Below are 18,887 nucleotides of genomic sequence, written 5' to 3'. Positions count from 1 at the left end.
TTTTTTCTTTTTCGATATAAAATTGATATGAAATAATAATATGCGCATTATAATAAAAAAAAAAATGTATCCACGTGGGGAAAAATAAAGAACCCAGATTACGTGGCTGGCTGCGCAAACAGCGCGCAGTGATGATGCTCTGGAGCGCGGTTTGTGTTTTAGCTTCCGAGGTCGCACGTGACACAACAGCGCGCCAGAATTCCAAACATTCGATTCTAAAAAGAAACAAATGAGCAAAAGTAAAATATTCGCGCGTCAATAACAGAGTTATGGACAGCCAAATGGAACCAATGGAGCACGGTAAACTTAGGCAGTTTGTTAACATCTAAATGTGTCATATATCAAGACGTTTTGAAAACAGCTTGTATGTGTTACTATATTGTTCCATATGGACACGCATGACTAAATTTATTCTTCTTTTCTATAATTTTCTAGATGTCTCAAAGACGTTTTGATTTTTAAGTGTATTTACGTGCCTGGAATTAATATGGCAGACACTGTATACAACTCAACTCACTTTATTGTCAATACATTGACAAAAAAAAGTAAATCTAAAAGTAACTCTACAATCAAACTGTTTTAAAGATTCAATTCAGTCAGTTTAATCTAATTCATAAAGAGATATATTCTTTATTCAGACTTTTTCTCAGAAAAATTTTCATAATAATCCATAAAAGATCTTTAATCTCATTTCATTTTCTCTTATTAAAATATATAATTTCTAAGGTGAGACACGATAGCAGTCTAATGGGGATTTTTTTTAATGTTTTTACAAAATGTTTATTTATTATTATAGTTTTGATGACTTTTTATTTTGATGACAATTATTCTACAATGTGGAAAATATTCCTACTAAAAATGAGTAGCTATATCCTAACCTTTGTCTGGTGGTGTAAGCATATTTTCACTTGTTTTTTAATGCACCCTGTGTTTATGTGTCGTGTTATATACCAGGTGTTCTGAATCACCTGATGGCTTTAGAGAGAGGAGGTATGAGACAGCAGGACCAGCATCAGTCTGAGAGGTTAGAGATGCTCAAGGTCAAAGCTCTGACTCTCCGTGCCAAAAGAGATCAACTCAAACGTCAGACAGATGCCATCAAGGTGAGACGGCTTTGAAATAGTAAAGAGACATTGATCTAATATCTGACTTTCTCTTCGATATTTGTTTGAAAATGTAAAAATCTAGTTTTTAATGTAGTTGCTGCTGAGTAGCATATCTGATTCAGCCATGAAACTCTTGAGGGTGCAGGCTGATACGTCCTTTACATGCAATATGCAAGCAATCACATCATTACTGCATGGCTCAATCTGATTGGCCTCTGCGGATCCTGCTGCCAATGAGATTGCTTGCTTAACATTTAAATGGTCTGGTTCCTTGTTTGCTGTAAGCTAGTCCTGCCATTAGAGTTCTTCTGAAACCCTGCAGCTCCACCTGCCTAGATCTGCTACGTGATTTATGTACAGTATGTCTATATATTCAACAGCAGTAGCAGATCTAGTCCGCTAAGACCTAATACATTAACACTGCAATATTCAATAACATGCTAAAACTATTCAGAGAGTTGTCATAATTGAACTCTAAAATTTGAATTATGGTTTTAATAACTAATTCTATGATAATAGGGATGTCCACACCACACAACTGTAATGATATAAACAACACAGATAAACGTTATCGTTGGATTCACTTTTAGAACGATTATTTCAAGCTGATGAACAATAACAACATTGATAGCCAATCAGAAACCACTCGTACTTTTAAAACTGCGGATGACAACTGCAGCCTGTGCTTATGGCAAACACAAGGTTATTGTGCAATGGTGTGAATGCTATTATAGTTATATTTATAGTTATTCTTGGTGTAAATGGGCCTTACTGTAAATATACTATAAACTTATTGTCATTGTATGGCAGATCCTTAAAGATAAAATCAGCAAAGATCTTCCTTTACATGATGATGATGATGATGCTGGCGGCCTCATAAAAATGCAGCAGTCTTTGTTAACTGCTTGGAAAATGCAGTTGAAAGACCTTCAGCGTGCTCATCACTTAATTGGTAATTATATTCACATCCCGTTTTAATGGTGATATTGATCAGTCCTAGATTGATCATGCTTCTGTTTAGGCCTGATCGAACATTCTGTTTTTTTTAATTTTTTTATTAGGTGGCTATGATTTGGTGGAGTGTAAGGAAGGGAAAAGTGTGTGTGTGTCTTTTCACACAGCTTTTGAGGGTGTGTATTTGGAGACGTATAATATGGAGCTGGATCTGACGCGCACCGTGCAGATCTCCCGCCATAACATCCCACCGTCATTACCACTCGAGAGTTTTGCCAAACAGAACCTGCAGAAAGACCTAAAAGCCTTCCTGCAAACCCTCAGCCAGAACCTCAATGCTTTAGCTGGTCGCAGACAGCAGGTCTCCCTCATCAAGGTATTTATATAGAGATTTTTTCTTTTTTTTTCTTTATATATATATATATGAATAAACTGTATATATATATATATATATTAGGGGTGTAACGGTTCACAAAATTCACGGTTCGGTTCAATACGATACACTTGTGTGTGTCACGGTTCGGTTCGGTACGTTTCCGATACTGCAAAAAGAAAGAAATGCCAAAAATTTCCTTGATTTAATTTTTTAAAATATATTTTTATTAAAACTAACATAATAAAGTATGATATTTTTTAACTTAAAGCAATGATGGAGCTATACTTGACTTTTCTTAGGAGCATATAAAACTAAACAGCTCCTTGGACAAAATGAAATGTGATATGGTAGTAGTTATAAACAAAGGTTTATTTTAGTTCAGATTAACATTTTAGGGCACCAATTGTATTCATAATGTCAAAATAAAACCGACGTGATGTTACTTGAAAGCATTATAGCCTACTATTCCTGCCGAACTTCCATGGTTACAGTTAGTAGTGTTACTACAGTAAACCCATGGTGAATGTTGCTGATCCGTGGACACTGAATGGTTCATTCATGGCACAATGTTTCTTCCTGGTTTCCACGTCAGCGCTGTTTGACCCGTTAATAACGGAGAAATGTGAATGTTTCTCACTATATCTCCCAGCGCCGATGTCAAATGCTTTCTTTACTGGATATCGCTGTGTAGTAACAGTGCTGAAGATTAAGATCGGCTCGCGCTGCATTGGTCCAAACTGATAAACGGTCCGTCAACCACACAATAACGAGTGGCTCAGTTTCGTTCCGCTTACATTACATTTGCCATTTGATGTTGGGAAATGTTGTGGTCACTCACGCCAGCGTCTCTTACATTATGAGCGCGCTTGCCACGCGCCTACATTTGAAATTACGAAATTTTGGTCGGCAGGAAAAATGGTCCAACAGTTCGGTTCAAAAATGCGTACCGAAAACCGAACCGAAAGCCTCGTACCGAACGGTTCAATACGAATACGTGTATCGTTACACCCCTAATATATATCATTCACAGGAATAAAGTACATGCTCTCTTATGCTCACCAAGGCTACATTTATTTAATCAACATACAGTAAAAACAATAATGTTTTCTATTTTAACATATATTTTAGAATGTAATTTATTCCTGTGACGCAAAGCTGAATTTGCCATTCTAATATGATGATTTGCTGCTTCCCTGATGTGAAGTATATACGCGTGAAACGGCTTCTCTAACAATAAAAATGTAGGGCGGGACTTGACTTTGTCCATCTGGAATTGATTGGATGGTTGTGGTTTGCTATTGGTGGATCTCTGTGAGTGACAGGTTGTCCCGCCTTCGAGTCAGAGAAGAGATATCACTGCAAGAGGGAAGGGAAGTTATTTTGATGAAGGATTATGAGGGCATATGAATTTTAAATTGTGATATGCATGGATAAATCATTTATAAAAAAAATAAAGATTCCATAAAAAACAAGAATTGTCAGTTTTGGTGACTTACATGCTGAATATTTTTGTAGAAATGGTGATACAGTTTTTTTTATTAAATGAAAGTTCAAAAGAACAGCATTTATTTGAATTGTAAATCTTTTGTAAATCTTTTTGATCAATTTAATGCATCTTGCATTCTCTCCTATCTTTGCCACAGGAACTCGTTGGTTCGGTGGAGGTGATGGAGAGCAATCAGCTGTGCAATATTCTCGTGCTCATGTGTACAGAACAAGGAGAGACTCCCAAAGCTGTTCTGTGCACACTGGAGTATGGAGATCTCACACAATGTCTCCCAACACGTGTCAGCATTGAGAGTGAAGGTACGGCAAATCGCAATTTAATTGACCCGGGCTAAGCTTGACCCATGCTTATGATTTCTCGCTTGGAAGAGAACATTCCTGTAGCTCAAACAGTAGAGCATGACACTAGCAACGCCATGGTCATGTGTTCGATTTCCAAGGAATGCATGAACTGACAAAAAAATGCTTGTGTGATATATGTGATATAAGTCACTTTGGATAAAAATAGATGCAAATTTAACAGAACATGTTAATATGAATTATTTAAAGGGACAGTTCACTCTCCATTGAAGGTTCAGGTAACCAAAACTTAGAAGATCATAAAGCATTGTGAAATGAGTCAAGCGGTTTAATCCAAGGCTTGTGAAGAGACACAATCGCTTCATATGATGTTCAGATTTGCTAATGCTTTTATTCTCATATAAACACACATGCATATAGCACATAACATATGGTACATGGAAACTCACGTGTGCATCACGTGCTAGAACAAACAAACCTCATCGGTTCTCATGCATCACACACGTCTTTACCATATATGATGTGCTATATGTATGTGTGTCGATCATTGTTTAGATGAAATCTGTCCATCATATAAAGTAATCATATCTCTTAAAAAGACTTGGAATAAACCACTTTCACAACTTTGCCTGTTACCTGGACTTTCAATGGAGGGACTACCTCTTTAATGTGAAACGATTTTCAGTAAAATCACTCAGGGACTGTTAAACATTGAATGGATATTATTCTTACGTGGGCTGGGATGAAGTGTGAGATTATAAAACATTTTTATCTGCTATTTTCAGATTATGTGAAGTGCTTATCAGATTATGAAGTTGTTTTAGAGTAAATGTATGTGCTCTTACGTTCATTTGGCAATAAGGGCGGACACATAGTTTAATCCAAAGCATGCACTTTCTTTATTTAAAGATTTGAAAAAAGAAAAGGCACTGAGATTACATTAATTTTGTGTATATTTGCTTTCATTTTTGTAGATAAAACCATTTCGGAGTCTCCACATTGGAAGAAAAACCAGTCGCTGCTCCTGGAGTCTCCAGCTCATACGGCTCTCCTGACCATGAGGAGGATGGGAAGCATTGCTTAAGGAAATCAATTCATTTCATGTAAATAATGTTCTGTGATAGTGCAGTTAAAAACCCAACAGTTCTATCAATGGGCTCATATAACAGAGAGATGCCTCAGAGGTAGATTAGCATGCAGATGAGGAAACAAACAACTATTTAGAATGATCTATACGTTAAAAATGTCCTTTAGTACAAATAAAGATTCATCTGACAACCATACTCACAAGCACATGATGTTAAATGTGTTCTATAGTGTTGAGAAAGCTCCTTATTTTCTGTCGTAGTTTTTCTCTCTCCAGTTGTTTCAGTCTTTCTTTATACCCTCGGTAACACTCTTCCCGATACATCAGCTCTCTCTGGGAGATGCTGTCGATCAGCGCCAGGTTTTTCAGCTGTAGAATAGATAGCTGACCATTCTCCGACGCTTTGAATCTCTCTGTGAATGGAGATGAATCATCTTGCTTGACCCAAAATGATGCTGATTTAGCAAACCTCTGTTGGTTATCATCCTCAAAGGTTTGAATAGAGGATAAAGCTCTGAATGCTGGGGCAGATTTTGAGAATCGGGTCTCGCGTGCGTCGTTTGCCATCCTGACCTCTGATATGGTCCTCATCGTGTTGTTTATTGTCGCGTACGGTTCGCAAACCTTTAATTGCAGCAGCCGTTTGTGCTCTTTCAGCGCGATCTGTCGTTCCTGCTCCAGCAGTCTGAGGTTGATTCTGTGTCTGGTGCTGATGTTGTGTAGTTTCCTCTGAAGATAGACGTCCTCTTTGTGGTTCAGCAGTCTTACGTCCATGTAAATGAAAGACTTGGGTTTCTTAATCCTTGGCTGTGTTGTCATTTTGAGATGTTTCTTGAAACAAATACTGTAAATCGAACGCACACCCATTTTGTTTTGGTTAAGCACACACATGCAGATTGTTCCAAGCCGAATATATTTTACAAACACACACAAATGTCTCAGAAGCTTCAAGCTTTTAAACCACAATGATTGCTCGAAGGCTAACTTATTTTATGAAAATATGTATGTGTATGGACATTGTATATACATAATAAATGCAAGTTTACTGTACCTGAAACTGCTGCATATGTTTTCTAGTCTCGTATGAGCCCGTATCTGCTGCTATGACACTTAAACATAACATGTCTTTTCTTCTGTCAGGTTTCAGAGTTTTGAATTTCAAAGTCACGGGTCGCATGACCACTATTGTGTTGATAATGACAATGTAAAGCTGGAAGATTGGACTCTTCAGTCAATTCAGGCCTTTATCTATATTTAAGACTTTTCTGAAAAGGGATTATAAACAAGATTTCATGTTTCAGTAGACTAAGACTAATTTGTGTATACTACAACAGTACACATGTCAGTTCTATTTTTTTTTTTTATACGAATTATTGTATTTTTTTTTTATGTGAGGATTAAATAGAGGGATGAAAATAAGCACTCTGGAGAATGGAAAGAGTATTGTAAAATGATATAGTATTAAATAATATTAACTTATTTTGACTATTTCTGTAAATTAGGCAACTTTTTGGTATTCATAATATTAAAATCTACCTCAGTTCAGCCTACAATTGAAGTGTTTCTGAGATACCTACAGATCATATAGTTTAAAGGGGATAGTTCATCCAAAAATGAAAATTCTGTCATCGTTTACTGTATGAATTTCTTTTTTATGCTGAACACAAAAGAAGATATTTTGAAGAATATGGGTAACCAAACAGTTGATGAACCTCATTGACTTACAGTAAAGTCATATGAGGATACCTGCAGTATTGTTTTTCCCCCCATACTGTAGAAGTCAATGGGTAACCAAACAATTGATGGGCCCCACGTCCTTCAAAATATCTTTTGAAGTGAAGAGAATGACAGAATCACTTTAAGCCTTTCATTATGTATATTTTGAGATACATATACATTTACTCTTATAATGTTCCATAGTAACTATAGTATACACTAAAATACCATATACTTCGGTTATTGCTACTGAAGAATAGCATTACCATTACCACAGACACGTAAATTAATTTGGAATCTCCTTCAAACCGTCTCAAAGACGCTTACAGAATATTTTGTTCTTTTAGAACGTGGTTCGTTAGAATAGTTTCACTATAGTATGCTAACTGGTATTTTCGGCTGAACTATGGTTGCCATAGAATTTTTAAATATGGGAGGTACTAGGATTTTACGACAGTTTTATGTTCAGTTCAGACCGTACGTCCCTTACTGTCTATGCCAACGTCCAATCAACTACATTCACAATAAAAACAGCGATTTAAAGGAGTACTTTTATGAAGTAAGTGTAATAAAAAAAAAAAAAGCTTAAATTTTAGTTTGTCGCTGTTTTCTTCCACAGTAAATGTAAAGGTGAGCTGTTTAAACTATTAATGTCAGACAACACAGAGATTAAAGTCGATGTTATGTCATAATTTGTGAATTCACTACAAAAACAAGCTATTGCAGTGATATATGTATATTATGATTGATCAGTGCTGTAGATTTTGTTTTCGTCAACGCACTGTTACGCACAGAATAGTTTATATAGTTCATATGTGCGTCGAAATTGCGCAGAAAATCAGACTGGTGTAAATAAAAGTCAATCGTGTGTAATAGTGTTGTGTGTGATATAAAGCTTCACTTTGAATTCACGTTTGTGTTTTTAATTTTAGGCCTTAAAATTATAAGAAAGGCTGATATCCTGTTTGTGCTGTTAGATCGCAAGGCAACAAATGTCCGAAGAGAAAACAGTAAGTGAAAATTTAAGAGTGATCTCCAGAGTGTTTTAAAGTTGTTCAAATGGTCTTTCTTCAACCCCCCCCCCCCCCCCCCCCCCCCCTTGTTGTTTTGTATTCACAATCATATTGCTGTATTGGCATAATAAACTTTGTATATTGCCACAGTATAATAAAATGATAACCAAGTATAACCAAACAAAATGAAAGAATAAAATAATGTTTAAAAAATAGACATCAAAAATCAAATAAAAAAGCATGATAAACAGCTTGTATTTCTTCTTATTTTCGAGTCAATGCAGGCAGTTTGTGTTGATAAAGCTGGGAAACTGGGTGTGAAACATGTTCCTCGGCCTGAACCCAAAGATGGGCAGCTCCTCATCAGAGTCTCCGCTACCGCTTTAAACAGAGCTGATCTTCTACAGGTGAACCACAAATCCTGCCGAAGTTTGTGTCCTGGTCAAATTCAACCGCATTGATGGCTCATTTTAATTGTCAGAAAAAAGGTCTTTACCCACCTCCCCCCGGAGAGAGTGAAATCTTGGGACTGGAGGCCAGCGGGGTGATCGCTGACATCGGTCCTGGGGTCAAGGGGAACTGGATGCTGGGAAGTAAAGTAATGGCTTTACTCGGAGGAGGCGGCTATGCAGAATATGTAGCTGTTCCAGAAGAACTCATCATGCCTGTCCCGTCAAACCTCAATCTTCATCAAGCCGCAGCTCTACCTGAGGCCTGGGTGACTGCCTACCAACTTCTGCACTTCATAGGTAACAATGTCAGCTTATGAATGCTTTTTATGCCCACTACATTCCCATATGCTGCCTTTTTTTAGCCAAAGTGAAGCCGAATGAGACGGTGTTGATTCATGCTGGAGCGAGTGGAGTCGGCACCGCTGCGGTTCAGCTGGTTCGCTTATGTCGTGCCATTCCAGTCGTAACAACAGGCAGCCCTGAAAAGTTAACATTTGCAGAGCAGCTTGGAGCAGCTGTGGGAATCAATTACAAAGAGGAGGATTTCTCAGAAAAAGTGCTGCAATTCACTGAAGGTCGATCATTTTAGTACACTAAATATCTTTGTTAAATGTTGCAATGAATGCACTGAAATGAATTGTGTAATTTTCGTTTAGGTAAGGGAGCCGATGTGATTCTGGACTGCATTGGTGGATCTTTTTGGGAGAAGAACATTTGTAGCCTTGCGATGGATGGACGATGGGTGCTTTATGGTGCATTGGGAGGTAAAACAGCAGGCGGAGACTTGTTTGGCAAGCTTTTGAGGAAAAGAGGGCATCTGCTTTGCAGTCTCCTCCGAAACAGAAGTTTAGAGGTAAGAGGAATTTTTCCAGAATGTATCCAAAAGGAAACAGTTTTTATTGATAAATTGATGTAGACTAAATAGTTCACCCCAAAATGGTCTGAGGCCATTCTGTCATTATTTATTCAAACCTCATGTCACTCCAACCCATAATGCTGTTAATTTTGGCCTGTTTTAACTCCTTTAATGATGTATAATGCTCAGTTTGAAGCGTTTAAGGTTATACGCTTTGTATGAGTGATTGTGTCTTTATTTCTAGTATAAAGCAGAGCTGGTCAGGAGTTTCAGCGAGCAGGTTTTGCCACACTTCCAGTCGACAGATCCTTCTCTGTGGCCTGTGATTGACAGCATGTTCAACATGGAAGATGTTGAAATGGCTCATCAACACATGGAGGCCAACAAGAATATTGGGAAAATCATTATCAAAATTGGAACTTTTTGATCACAGTATTATTATGGAATACAGTCAGTAGCATCACCTGATCAGCCCCCGTGCAGCGGCATTGAGAATAACATCTATGCGTTTTCATAGAGCAACAATCAGCAGATTTGATTTATGACCACTTAGAAAACTGCCGTCAATGTTAAATATTGGAAAGTTCCTATATAAGATTAATGAGATCGAATGTTGTAAGAGGTTTGAATCTTCCTAATATCTGTTATTCCATTTTGATTTATTTCCTTAACCCTCATCCTCTCCTCTTGTACCTGCAACAAATCCTGCCCTCGTGGGTCAGAATGACCCGAAGCCCTAAACATATACTAACGAGCTTTCTGGACCAAAACAATATATATATATTTTTATTTTCCTCTAAATTACTAGATTTTATCAATAATTTTAATATAATTAAGCACATTATTTCACTAAATCACAAAATGACTGTTAAATCAGCAAAGAAATCTCACATTGGGTGTCTCTGCCGACCTTGATCACATGACATCAAATGACTCTTACCACTAGATGGCCTTATTGCTCTATGGAGCAAATGAACTGTTCCCCTGGATCCCGTTTAAAGTCAGTTTGCTTCAGTAGGCATTCAGGTATATATATTTAGACATTACAAAATCATTTTTTTGGAAATATTTGAGCACTTTTCTTTTCATTTTGAGCATTTTTTAGGTTTGTATTTATACGGAAGTGTCAGATTTGGCAACAAAGGTGGACAGCAGGGGGAAAAGTTAAAAACAAAAGTAAATCTTTGAAGAATTTTTATTTGAATATGCGGATTTTCATTCAGAATAAGAAAAATGCTGTTATAAATTCACTATTTATTTTGCACTTGTTTGTTCTGGATTGTGCCAGATTTTGTATTTTATTTTTTAATGGACAAAAAAAAAATCCCCATTTCCCATTCATTCTTATGGGGGTCAAATTAACCTGTGAGGGAAGGATTTGTCACTATTTTTTTACAACCACAAAAACTTGAACTTTTAATTAAATATTCATATTTTAAAATAATGTGGATTGCTTATTGTTTTTTTATTTTTTATTATGGGGCTTATTATGTAATGATAACAGACTATGTGATCTCTAAAAAGCATAGTTGACATCAAGCAACATTTTCATAAATCTTTGAATAATTACTATGCATTATCTCATATTAATAATGGAATGGAATATTTGGACGTTAAATCGTATAGGCCCTATATACTGTCCATTATTCATTCACATATATTTTTACTACTACAAAATGTAATGTTAAAATAAAAAGACAGTTTGTGTTATTTGTCAACAACCCAGATACATATGTCCTACTGGAATTGTAGCTGACGTTACTTACCGGTAAATACTTGTGTTTTTCTTACTGGTGCGCTGGATTTCACAGACACACACACACACACAGCCTGTTTTCACTAGTTCGCGGCTGCTCTCTGGCAATGAGTTTTCGCACTTTGACGTAAGAGAAACTTTATTTCCTACTTCCTGGTCTAAAGTAAACTCTGCTGCTCATGATCAATGGATCAACTTTATGTAAAAACGCTGTAAATATATTCAGAAATGAATACACACGCAACTTTATCAAACATCAGCTTCAGCTTTTCTTCTTAAACGGTAAGTGATCGATTTCATGAATCGGTATAATGATTTCAGTCAAGTTATGATCTCCTACAGGCCTGAGCTCAAATAAGCGTAAATGAGCTGAAAATGGAAATATAGCTAGTCGAGGTAATGTTGTTTGCGGAAATACAGCTATCGGCAGATTCACTATGAGTCTTTCTGGTGAGGAATGCTAACCTTGTGAATATTTTAATCTCTTAATAAATGCTAGTGAAATGTTACGTGCTTTCTTGTATTTAAAAAATATATAAATATATATAAACACTCGCCCACTTGTATGCATGTCATTTTTACTTTTGCGTCTTCCTTCGAATGATTGGGCGTTGGTGATTTTTGTGAAGTCATTTCTTCAAGCTCGCACAGGTGTAATCCAATCATACAAAGTGTGCTTGTGCTATGTTTGGTAGCACTTTACAATAAGATTCTATTTGTTAACATGAACTAACAATGTAAAATACTTTTAAAGCATTTAATCTCTTTATTTCATCTACTAATACATTATTATATTTAAAAGTTGTATCTGTTAAAATGATCCTATTTAATGGACCTGAGCTCACATGAACCAAATTTTTGGTGCAAAGAAAGTGAACATGAATAGAAAAAGAAACTGAAACCAATTTATCTTACAAGCTAATTGTAGTTAACACATTAAATAATGTTAAAGGGATAATTAACCTAAAAATGAAAATTCTGTTATTAATTACTCCCCTTCATGTCGTTTCAAACCCGTAAGACTTTTGTTAATCTTCGGAACACAAATGAAGATCTTTTTGATGAAATCTGAGAGCTTTCTGTCCCTCAATTGACAGCGTTTCCACTTTGATGCTTCAAAAAGTTCTTAAAGAGATTGTAAAAACGTTTCCATATGAATTGAGCGGTTTGGTCCACATTTTCTGAAGAGACTCATTCGCTTTAAATGATGAACAGATTTAATTTAGGCTTTTATTCCTATAAACATTCATCAACTTACACATTAGTTGTGGTAAATGGAGGCTCAAGCATGTTCGCTTGACGTGCGAGAACCAATGAGGTTCATTCTTGTGTTACGCAGCACGTTTGAGCTTCAGCAAGAACCAACAAGGTTTGTCCACCACCTCTTCATGTCCTTGAACTCCGGTAAACTCAACCAAGATGGCTGATTTTTCCTTTAAGGTTCTAGGAGTAGAACCACAGTTCTTTGTGTCCTTGAGCACAAACATAATCGCTTACACTTCTGCTCCTCTTTCTCATGGGTAGGCACACACAAATATACATAACGGACAATTACTGTACATGTCCATACAATATAAGCCATTTTTTACAAACAAAAATAAATAAGAACATTGAATGCAATGCATTATATTCAATACATTGGCTAAATATGTGTAACAAAGGCATCTACAATAAACAAGGAGGCAGGTAATTGCATTTTCTTGATATTATACAACAAAGCCTAAATTAAATCTGCTTATCATATAAAGCGATCGTATCTCTTTGGAAAATTTGGACTAAACCGCTCATATGGATTAGTTTTACGATCTCTTTATGAACCTTTTGAATGGTCAAAGTGGTAGTTGCATAGCTGTCAATGGAGGGACAGAAAGCTCTCAGATTTCGTTAAAAGATCTTTTTTTGTGTTCTGAATATGAAGGAAAGTCTTACAGGTTTGGAACGACATGAGGGTCAGTAATTAATGACAGAATAAAACATTTTGGGTGAACTATCCCTTTAACTAATGGGACCTTATTGTAAAGTGTTAACCTAGTTTTTTAATATAAATGACACTTGGTTTGATATTTTGATATCTAATACAGTGACATTCAGATATGTTTTACATTGCCATTGTCCTGTTTTTCTGTCATTTTGAGTAAATAGAAAAGGAAAACTAAAAATGACTCACACCACTTCTGATCTTGATTGTTTTAGCAGAATTTAACAATGGCAGATCCAAGCCGACCTCAACGCAAGCTGTCCAGAGCTGGAGAGAGTTTATACAAGACATTAGGCCTGGAGAAAGGAGCGTCATCTGACGATATTAAGAAAGCATACCGGTATGTTTGTTCAAATAATGCAACTCTTTTGTTGAATTATTATTGAAAACAATCCAAATATGTTTAGCTAATCGAAAAGGGTATTGCTTGATGAATAACTCATGTCAGTACAGGAAATCATAAATGCAACATCCCTGAAAGGCTTTGTGTTTATAAATCCTCACTATAAGAAAACTGGCGCTGAAGTATCATCCAGACAAGAACCCCAACAACCCAGAAGCGTCAGAGAAGTTCAAAGAGATCAACAATGCCAACACCATCCTCCACGACGACACCAAAAGAGAGATCTACGACAAGTACGGCTCCATGGGCCTCTACGTCGCAGACCAGTTCGGAGAGGACAGCGTTAAATACTACTTCCTCATGAACAAGTGCTGGTTTAAGGCGAGTCATTTGTGTGCATGCAAATCTGTCTATGTTCTTTGCTTTTAGTCATTTAAATAACACAGCTCATTGCATGCACCTGATCGGTGAACGTGATTTCACCAAGTACCACATGTTCCTGGATCAACATCTTTGTTGATCCTGGATCAACTTTCCAATCAACCAATCAGATTTGAGGGACAAGTTTACAGTTTATGTCAAGTTTAGGCTTAGAACCAGGGTAAAGTACTTTAACATCAGTGTTATTCACCTTTCATTACCCTCTGATTTTAGGGGAAAGTTATGGGTAGGGTTAGGTTTAGGGGTAGGGATTGGGTAAGGACGAGCCTGGGAAAACCCAGACAACTTCCGGCAAATTTAGATTTGCTCTGAAAGTTAGTCTGGCAAAGAGCTCATTCAAGCCCATTTCTAATCCGTCGAAATCGCGGCACCAATCAGAAACGTTGGGGCGGGCTTTACACGATGACGACAGCGCTGGGATTTTGAAGCAGATTTTGTAGCCTACATTACAAAGATGGATGCCGCCGTCGAACATCACTCGTTCGAATCAACTATCGCGTCTGTTTTAAGCGATTTGAACGTTTACTTTTAGTTAAAAACCGAGCAAACAACACTCGGAGATGTTTCTCCGCCGCTCTGCATACGTCATCTCCTTCATCGCTCTGATTGGTTTTAGGTCTATCCGCGACGTCCGTTGGTGACGCCCCTCTGGAAATGATTTGTCTATGACGCTTTGCCAGACCATAACTCAGTTACAACTGAGAATGGTCTGGTTTTAACCAGGCTAGGTAAGGACTACCTTTTGGGACAGGAATGTTGATCCAGGATCAACAAAATATGTTGATCCAGGACCATGTCTTACTTGGCAAAATCACGGTGACCGCACAGGATCACTATAATAATCCCCCTTTTTTTGTTGTTTTGTTGGACCTTGTTCAGACGCTCCTTGCGTTAGGGATGCTCTTCACGTGCTGCTGCTGCCTCTGCTGCTGTTGTTTATGCTGTGGAAAATGCGGCGCTTCAGAGCACGAGGAAAACTTTCAGTATGTGGATCCGGATGAGCTGGCGGCAGAGGAGGAGAACAGAGGTGAGGAGCAGTCATGTGTTCAGCTTTGGAGACTGCAGAGTTTCCCAGTTTCCATCTTGGGCCTGCTTAAAGGGATAGTTCACCCAAAAAGGAAAATGATCCCATTATTAACTCTCCCTCAAGCCATCCTAGGTATGACTAGCATTGAACAGTGCCTGGGTTTTTGAAGTAATCATAAAAGTAACCCATACGACTCCAGTGGGTTAATAAAGGCCTTCTGAAGTGAAGCAAAATATGGTTGTAAGAAAAAATATCCATATTTATAACTTTATAAACTATAATCACTGGCTTCTGGCAACGGCCGTACACGCATTCACGAGAGAGTTATGGTTTTCGCGAGAGGCGTCTATTCTCACCTAAGCTTTCGCTACATCATACGTCGTGTCAGAGGTCACTCTTCCGCCAGAACTCAACTCTCATGAGCACGCGTACGGCCGTTACCGGAAGCCAGGGATTATAGTTTTCAAAGTTTAAAATATATATATTTTTCTAACAAAAAACCCATCGCTTCACTTCAGAAGGCCTTTATTAACCCCCTGGAACCGTATGGATTATTTTATGATGGATGGATGGATGCGCTTTTTGGAGCTTCACAAACTCTGGCACTATTCAATGCCATTACAAAGCTTGGAAGAGCCAGGATATTATTACATATAACTCTGCTCGTGTTCGGCTGAAAGAAGAAAGTCATATTATACACCTAGGATGGCTTGAGGGAGAGTAAATTATGGGATAATTTTCATTTTTGGGTGAACTTACTCATTAAGAACCATTTTTTATTAAAGAAAAGCGCATTGTAACTTGCACAATGTAACTTGTGATTCACAGGCAATGACACAGTAATAACAGGACAGCCTATTCCCTGTCCAGAGCCTGGAGATTCCGGTGAACATTTATTCTTTCTTCCAACAGATGCATATTTAACTTGTTCATTCATTTTGTGTATTTGTTAAACATCTTTGATATATATATATATATATATATATATATATATATATATACATCTTTGATATATATATATATATATATATATATATATATATATATATATATATATATATATATAAATATACACACACTACACCCATGCTAAAGTTGACTAAAAAGAGGAATAAAAAATCATCTTTTGGAAATTGATCTTAATGCCTTAATTAAAAAAAAATGAAGAAAAATCTAACCTTTAAGGACACCAATTTTCTCTGTGAATGAATAATGTATCGTAAATAAATAAATGTACTTCTTTAAAATACAGGGGGCATAAGTCAGTACACCCCTGTTAAAGTCCCATAGAGGAAGGCAGATTTTTATTTTTAAAGCCCAGTTTGTTTGTTTATTTAATAAGGGACAATGCACATTAATGAACATAAGGACAATGTCCAAATGTAAATGAGCCAGATTTAGCCGTATAGACTAATTTTCATCTGGAGTCCCTGGCAGGTTGTTATTAGAAAAATTGTAAAAACATTACATACAGACAACATTAAGAACATAAACAGATTACATCAAGCAAGCACAAATAATGACACATAGAATATACTGGATATAGAATATCCAGTTATTTCATGGATCCAGGATACTACGCATCCTGATAAAGTTCCCTTGGCCTTTGGAATTAAAATAGCCCCACATCATCACACACCCTTCACCATACGTAGAGATCGGCATGGTTTTATTTCAGTTAGCCTAATAGCTGGTTTGATTTGCATTGAAAGATGATCTTATGGAAAGTACCCCATGCCAATCTCCTATTTTTAGTCAACTTTAGCATGGGTGTGTTCACTTATGCTAAGCACTGTATGTATATAAATATATATATATATATATATATATATATATATGTATTAGTGCTTTTAATCAATTTAAAAAAACAAAACGAAGTAATCAGACATTTTTCTGTAATTAATCATGATTAATAACACCTAACATACAAGTTTTGAATATATTTTTATGATGTAATACTCAATTTCACATTGAATCTTCAAAATAAAGTAAAAAAAAAAACACAAAGACAGTATATTTAAAATATTTGTTTAATATAGCATCTTTTTGCTAAGCACTATGAATCACTGATACTCTGACTGATACTGATGTCTCCATTAAATGTATTTTAGCCAATTTTATCCACAGTAAAATTGAAAGCTATCATTTTTAACATTTAATAATAGGCTAAAAATATAACAACTTTTGATTTAAGTAAACGTAAACTAAAACAATCTTCACATAAAACCATTGTAATAAATGTCACATTTAGCTGTGCCTTTAATATAGCAGGGGTCAATGCTAAGGGTTTTTTCTACTGATCCAGTCAGATTTTTATCTGCCCTGCTAAAATGCCGTTGTTTTGACCCATGTAACCTTGTAAACAGTGCTTTAATATTTCCAAGCAGGTCTAACATGTAAATATACACTGCACAGTCTTCACTGCATAAATTATAAATGAAATATAGATTAATCCTTATTAAAGCTACAAAAGTGATTCAGTCAAGAGCAGTGAGTGATTTTCTCTTTGTCTTTTGTTATTTGATTAACATTAATGACAGACAGCAGCAGGTTTATTAGGCGGCTGTCACTTTACAAGCTGACGCACATGACGCAGATCTGACACATATCCTGCTATTTCCTCAAAATTTAAAAGACTGTTCTGACCCCAAACTTTTAAACGGTAGTATATAAAAATAGTTAAAATAGTTTATAATTTATATATATATATATATATACATATATTAGTTTACCTTTTTGCACTTATGACTGAACACAAGAACATTTTGCTCTCTCGTGTAATAGTTCTATGCTGTCTCAAACATAGAATAAAGCTTACTTATTTAATAAAGCTTACTTTTTTTGTGTTGTTTAACAGGACACCCTGTGTTTGTAGGAATGCCCATTCCTGAAAAGTCAGGTGAATATCAGCATCAGTATTTAGCATTAGCATGTTCTATACTGTGTGGTGTTTGGATAATGTTCTTTTTTGGCAACAAAAATGGCAAGAGAGTTGTGATTCTGAGGGGTTTTTTTGCAGTGAAATGCTGATAGTTTGTGTTCTCCTGCAGATAGAGACACTGCTATACTGATCGCTCCAGAAGCACACAGCAAATGACAACCTGAAGATTTTCCTCGTCCTAGAAACGAGGACACTGCTGTTGAAATGTGTTTCAGTGGAAGGCTTTGTGTTGCACACGGTGTCTGTGCAGTATATGTGGATCGTTCGATCTCCACGCATAATGCTATTTCTGTTTACATCATTTTATAATTGCTTGATTTTTATTGCAAAGACACTTTTTCTAATGCTTCTTCGATGAGGCACACAGATCAGATGCAGCCCTTTAAATGACATCTCTAGAGCACAATCAAACATATACATGCTTGCCTAAAAAAGTTGCCAAATTACCTGATCTAATAAAATAAGAATCTGGTGTTTTTATAACAACACAATATTTATTGATCTCTCGATATTTTTTCTCTCTCTGTGTGAACCGATTTTATGCACTTTCTGTCCTGTACATCACAATAATTATTAAAAACATAAAGCCTTTGGAACCTTTACTAATATTGTATATGTACAATGTTGAAGTCGTTAAGGCTCTAATACAGTGATAACGAATAATTCAGTAACTCTTAGTACAGTAAGTTTTCATTAATTAACTACTTTAGTTAACATGAATTAAGAATGAACAATACTTCTACAGAATTTATTCATCTAAATTAATGTTAATTTCAACATTTACTACGGTACATTATTCAAATCAAAAGTTGTTTTTGTTAACATTAGTTAATTATGGAAGCTTGTTTCCGCCACAGAATAAAACATTTTTAAAGATAATTGTGACTTTTTATCTCACAATTGGAAGTTCACATCTCGCAATTCTGACATCTTTTCTCAGAATTGTCAGATATAAACTTATAATTGCGTGTGATAAAGTCCAATTCTAGGAAAAAAAAGATTTTTTCCCTCAGAATTGGATGTTTATATCTCACG

At 36.2% G+C, this 18,887-nt stretch overlaps 3 protein-coding genes across 5 annotated transcripts; all 3 read left to right on the top strand.

Moving 5' to 3' along the window:
• The first annotated feature begins 138 nt into the window (after window positions 1-138).
• On the top strand, window positions 139-6,386 carry cenpo (centromere protein O). The gene is made up of 6 exons (XM_056255994.1): window positions 139-300; window positions 955-1,103; window positions 1,917-2,058; window positions 2,168-2,436; window positions 4,080-4,242; window positions 5,217-6,386. The coding sequence occupies exons 1-6, from the start codon at window positions 270-272 to the stop codon at window positions 5,324-5,326; spliced, it is 864 nt and encodes a 287-aa protein (XP_056111969.1). The 5' UTR covers window positions 139-269; the 3' UTR covers window positions 5,327-6,386.
• Window positions 6,387-7,549: 1,163 nt separating this feature from the next.
• On the top strand, window positions 7,550-10,016 carry tp53i3 (tumor protein p53 inducible protein 3). 2 transcript variants are annotated; one of them, XM_056255806.1, is made up of 6 exons: window positions 7,550-7,604; window positions 8,334-8,465; window positions 8,540-8,807; window positions 8,873-9,085; window positions 9,167-9,363; window positions 9,611-10,016. In XM_056255806.1, exons 2-6 carry the CDS (start codon window positions 8,337-8,339, stop codon window positions 9,791-9,793), a joined length of 990 nt encoding a protein of 329 aa, XP_056111781.1. In that variant the 5' UTR covers window positions 7,550-7,604; window positions 8,334-8,336; the 3' UTR covers window positions 9,794-10,016. The 2 variants fall into 2 exon arrangements, with proteins under 2 accessions (XP_056111781.1, XP_056111782.1); XM_056255807.1 differs by lacking the exon at window positions 7,550-7,604 and adding an exon at window positions 8,042-8,055.
• A 1,219-nt stretch (window positions 10,017-11,235) lies between these two features.
• dnajc5gb (DnaJ (Hsp40) homolog, subfamily C, member 5 gamma b) lies at window positions 11,236-18,226 on the top strand. 2 transcript variants are annotated; one of them, XM_056255992.1, is made up of 7 exons: window positions 11,236-11,404; window positions 13,316-13,440; window positions 13,611-13,824; window positions 14,764-14,911; window positions 15,740-15,796; window positions 17,769-17,810; window positions 17,962-18,226. In XM_056255992.1, the coding sequence occupies exons 2-7, from the start codon at window positions 13,328-13,330 to the stop codon at window positions 18,006-18,008; spliced, it is 621 nt and encodes a 206-aa protein (XP_056111967.1). In that variant the 5' UTR covers window positions 11,236-11,404; window positions 13,316-13,327; the 3' UTR covers window positions 18,009-18,226. The 2 variants fall into 2 exon arrangements, with proteins under 2 accessions (XP_056111967.1, XP_056111966.1); XM_056255991.1 differs by having other exon boundaries at window positions 11,237-11,404; window positions 13,319-13,440.
• Window positions 18,227-18,887: the final 661 nt, after the last annotated feature.

Source organism: Rhinichthys klamathensis, unplaced genomic scaffold, assembly GCF_029890125.1.
Source record: "Rhinichthys klamathensis goyatoka isolate OS25496 unplaced genomic scaffold, OSU_Roscu_1.1 h1tg000123l_1, whole genome shotgun sequence".
Classification (NCBI taxonomy): domain Eukaryota; kingdom Metazoa; phylum Chordata; class Actinopteri; order Cypriniformes; family Leuciscidae; genus Rhinichthys; species Rhinichthys klamathensis.
The sequence above is the reverse complement of the archived record's forward strand: the minus strand, read 5'-3'. Positions and strand labels throughout refer to the sequence as shown.

What these genes read in the sequence shown, in the direction of transcription:
- cenpo (XM_056255994.1), top strand. Translation starts at nt 270, where the DNA reads ATGGACAGCCAAATGGAACCAATGGAGCACG. An exon ending in GTCAGACAGATGCCATCAAG is followed by an intron (nt 1,104 to 1,916) that starts GTGAGACGGCTT and finishes ATTGTATGGCAG; the next exon opens with ATCCTTAAAGATAAAATCAG. An exon ending in AGCAGGTCTCCCTCATCAAG is followed by an intron (nt 2,437 to 4,079) that starts GTATTTATATAG and finishes TCTTTGCCACAG; the next exon opens with GAACTCGTTGGTTCGGTGGA.
- tp53i3 (XM_056255806.1), top strand. Translation starts at nt 8,337, where the DNA reads ATGCAGGCAGTTTGTGTTGATAAAGCTGGGAAACTGGGTGTGAAACAT. An exon ending in CCAACTTCTGCACTTCATAG is followed by an intron (nt 8,808 to 8,872) that starts GTAACAATGTCA and finishes GCCTTTTTTTAG; the next exon opens with CCAAAGTGAAGCCGAATGAG. An exon ending in TCCGAAACAGAAGTTTAGAG is followed by an intron (nt 9,364 to 9,610) that starts GTAAGAGGAATT and finishes CTTTATTTCTAG; the next exon opens with TATAAAGCAGAGCTGGTCAG.
- dnajc5gb (XM_056255992.1), top strand. Translation starts at nt 13,328, where the DNA reads ATGGCAGATCCAAGCCGACCTCAACGCAAGCTGTCCAGAGCTGGAGAG. An exon ending in GATATTAAGAAAGCATACCG is followed by an intron (nt 13,441 to 13,610) that starts GTATGTTTGTTC and finishes CCTCACTATAAG; the next exon opens with AAAACTGGCGCTGAAGTATC. An exon ending in GCCCATTCCTGAAAAGTCAG is followed by an intron (nt 17,811 to 17,961) that starts GTGAATATCAGC and finishes GTTCTCCTGCAG; the next exon opens with ATAGAGACACTGCTATACTG.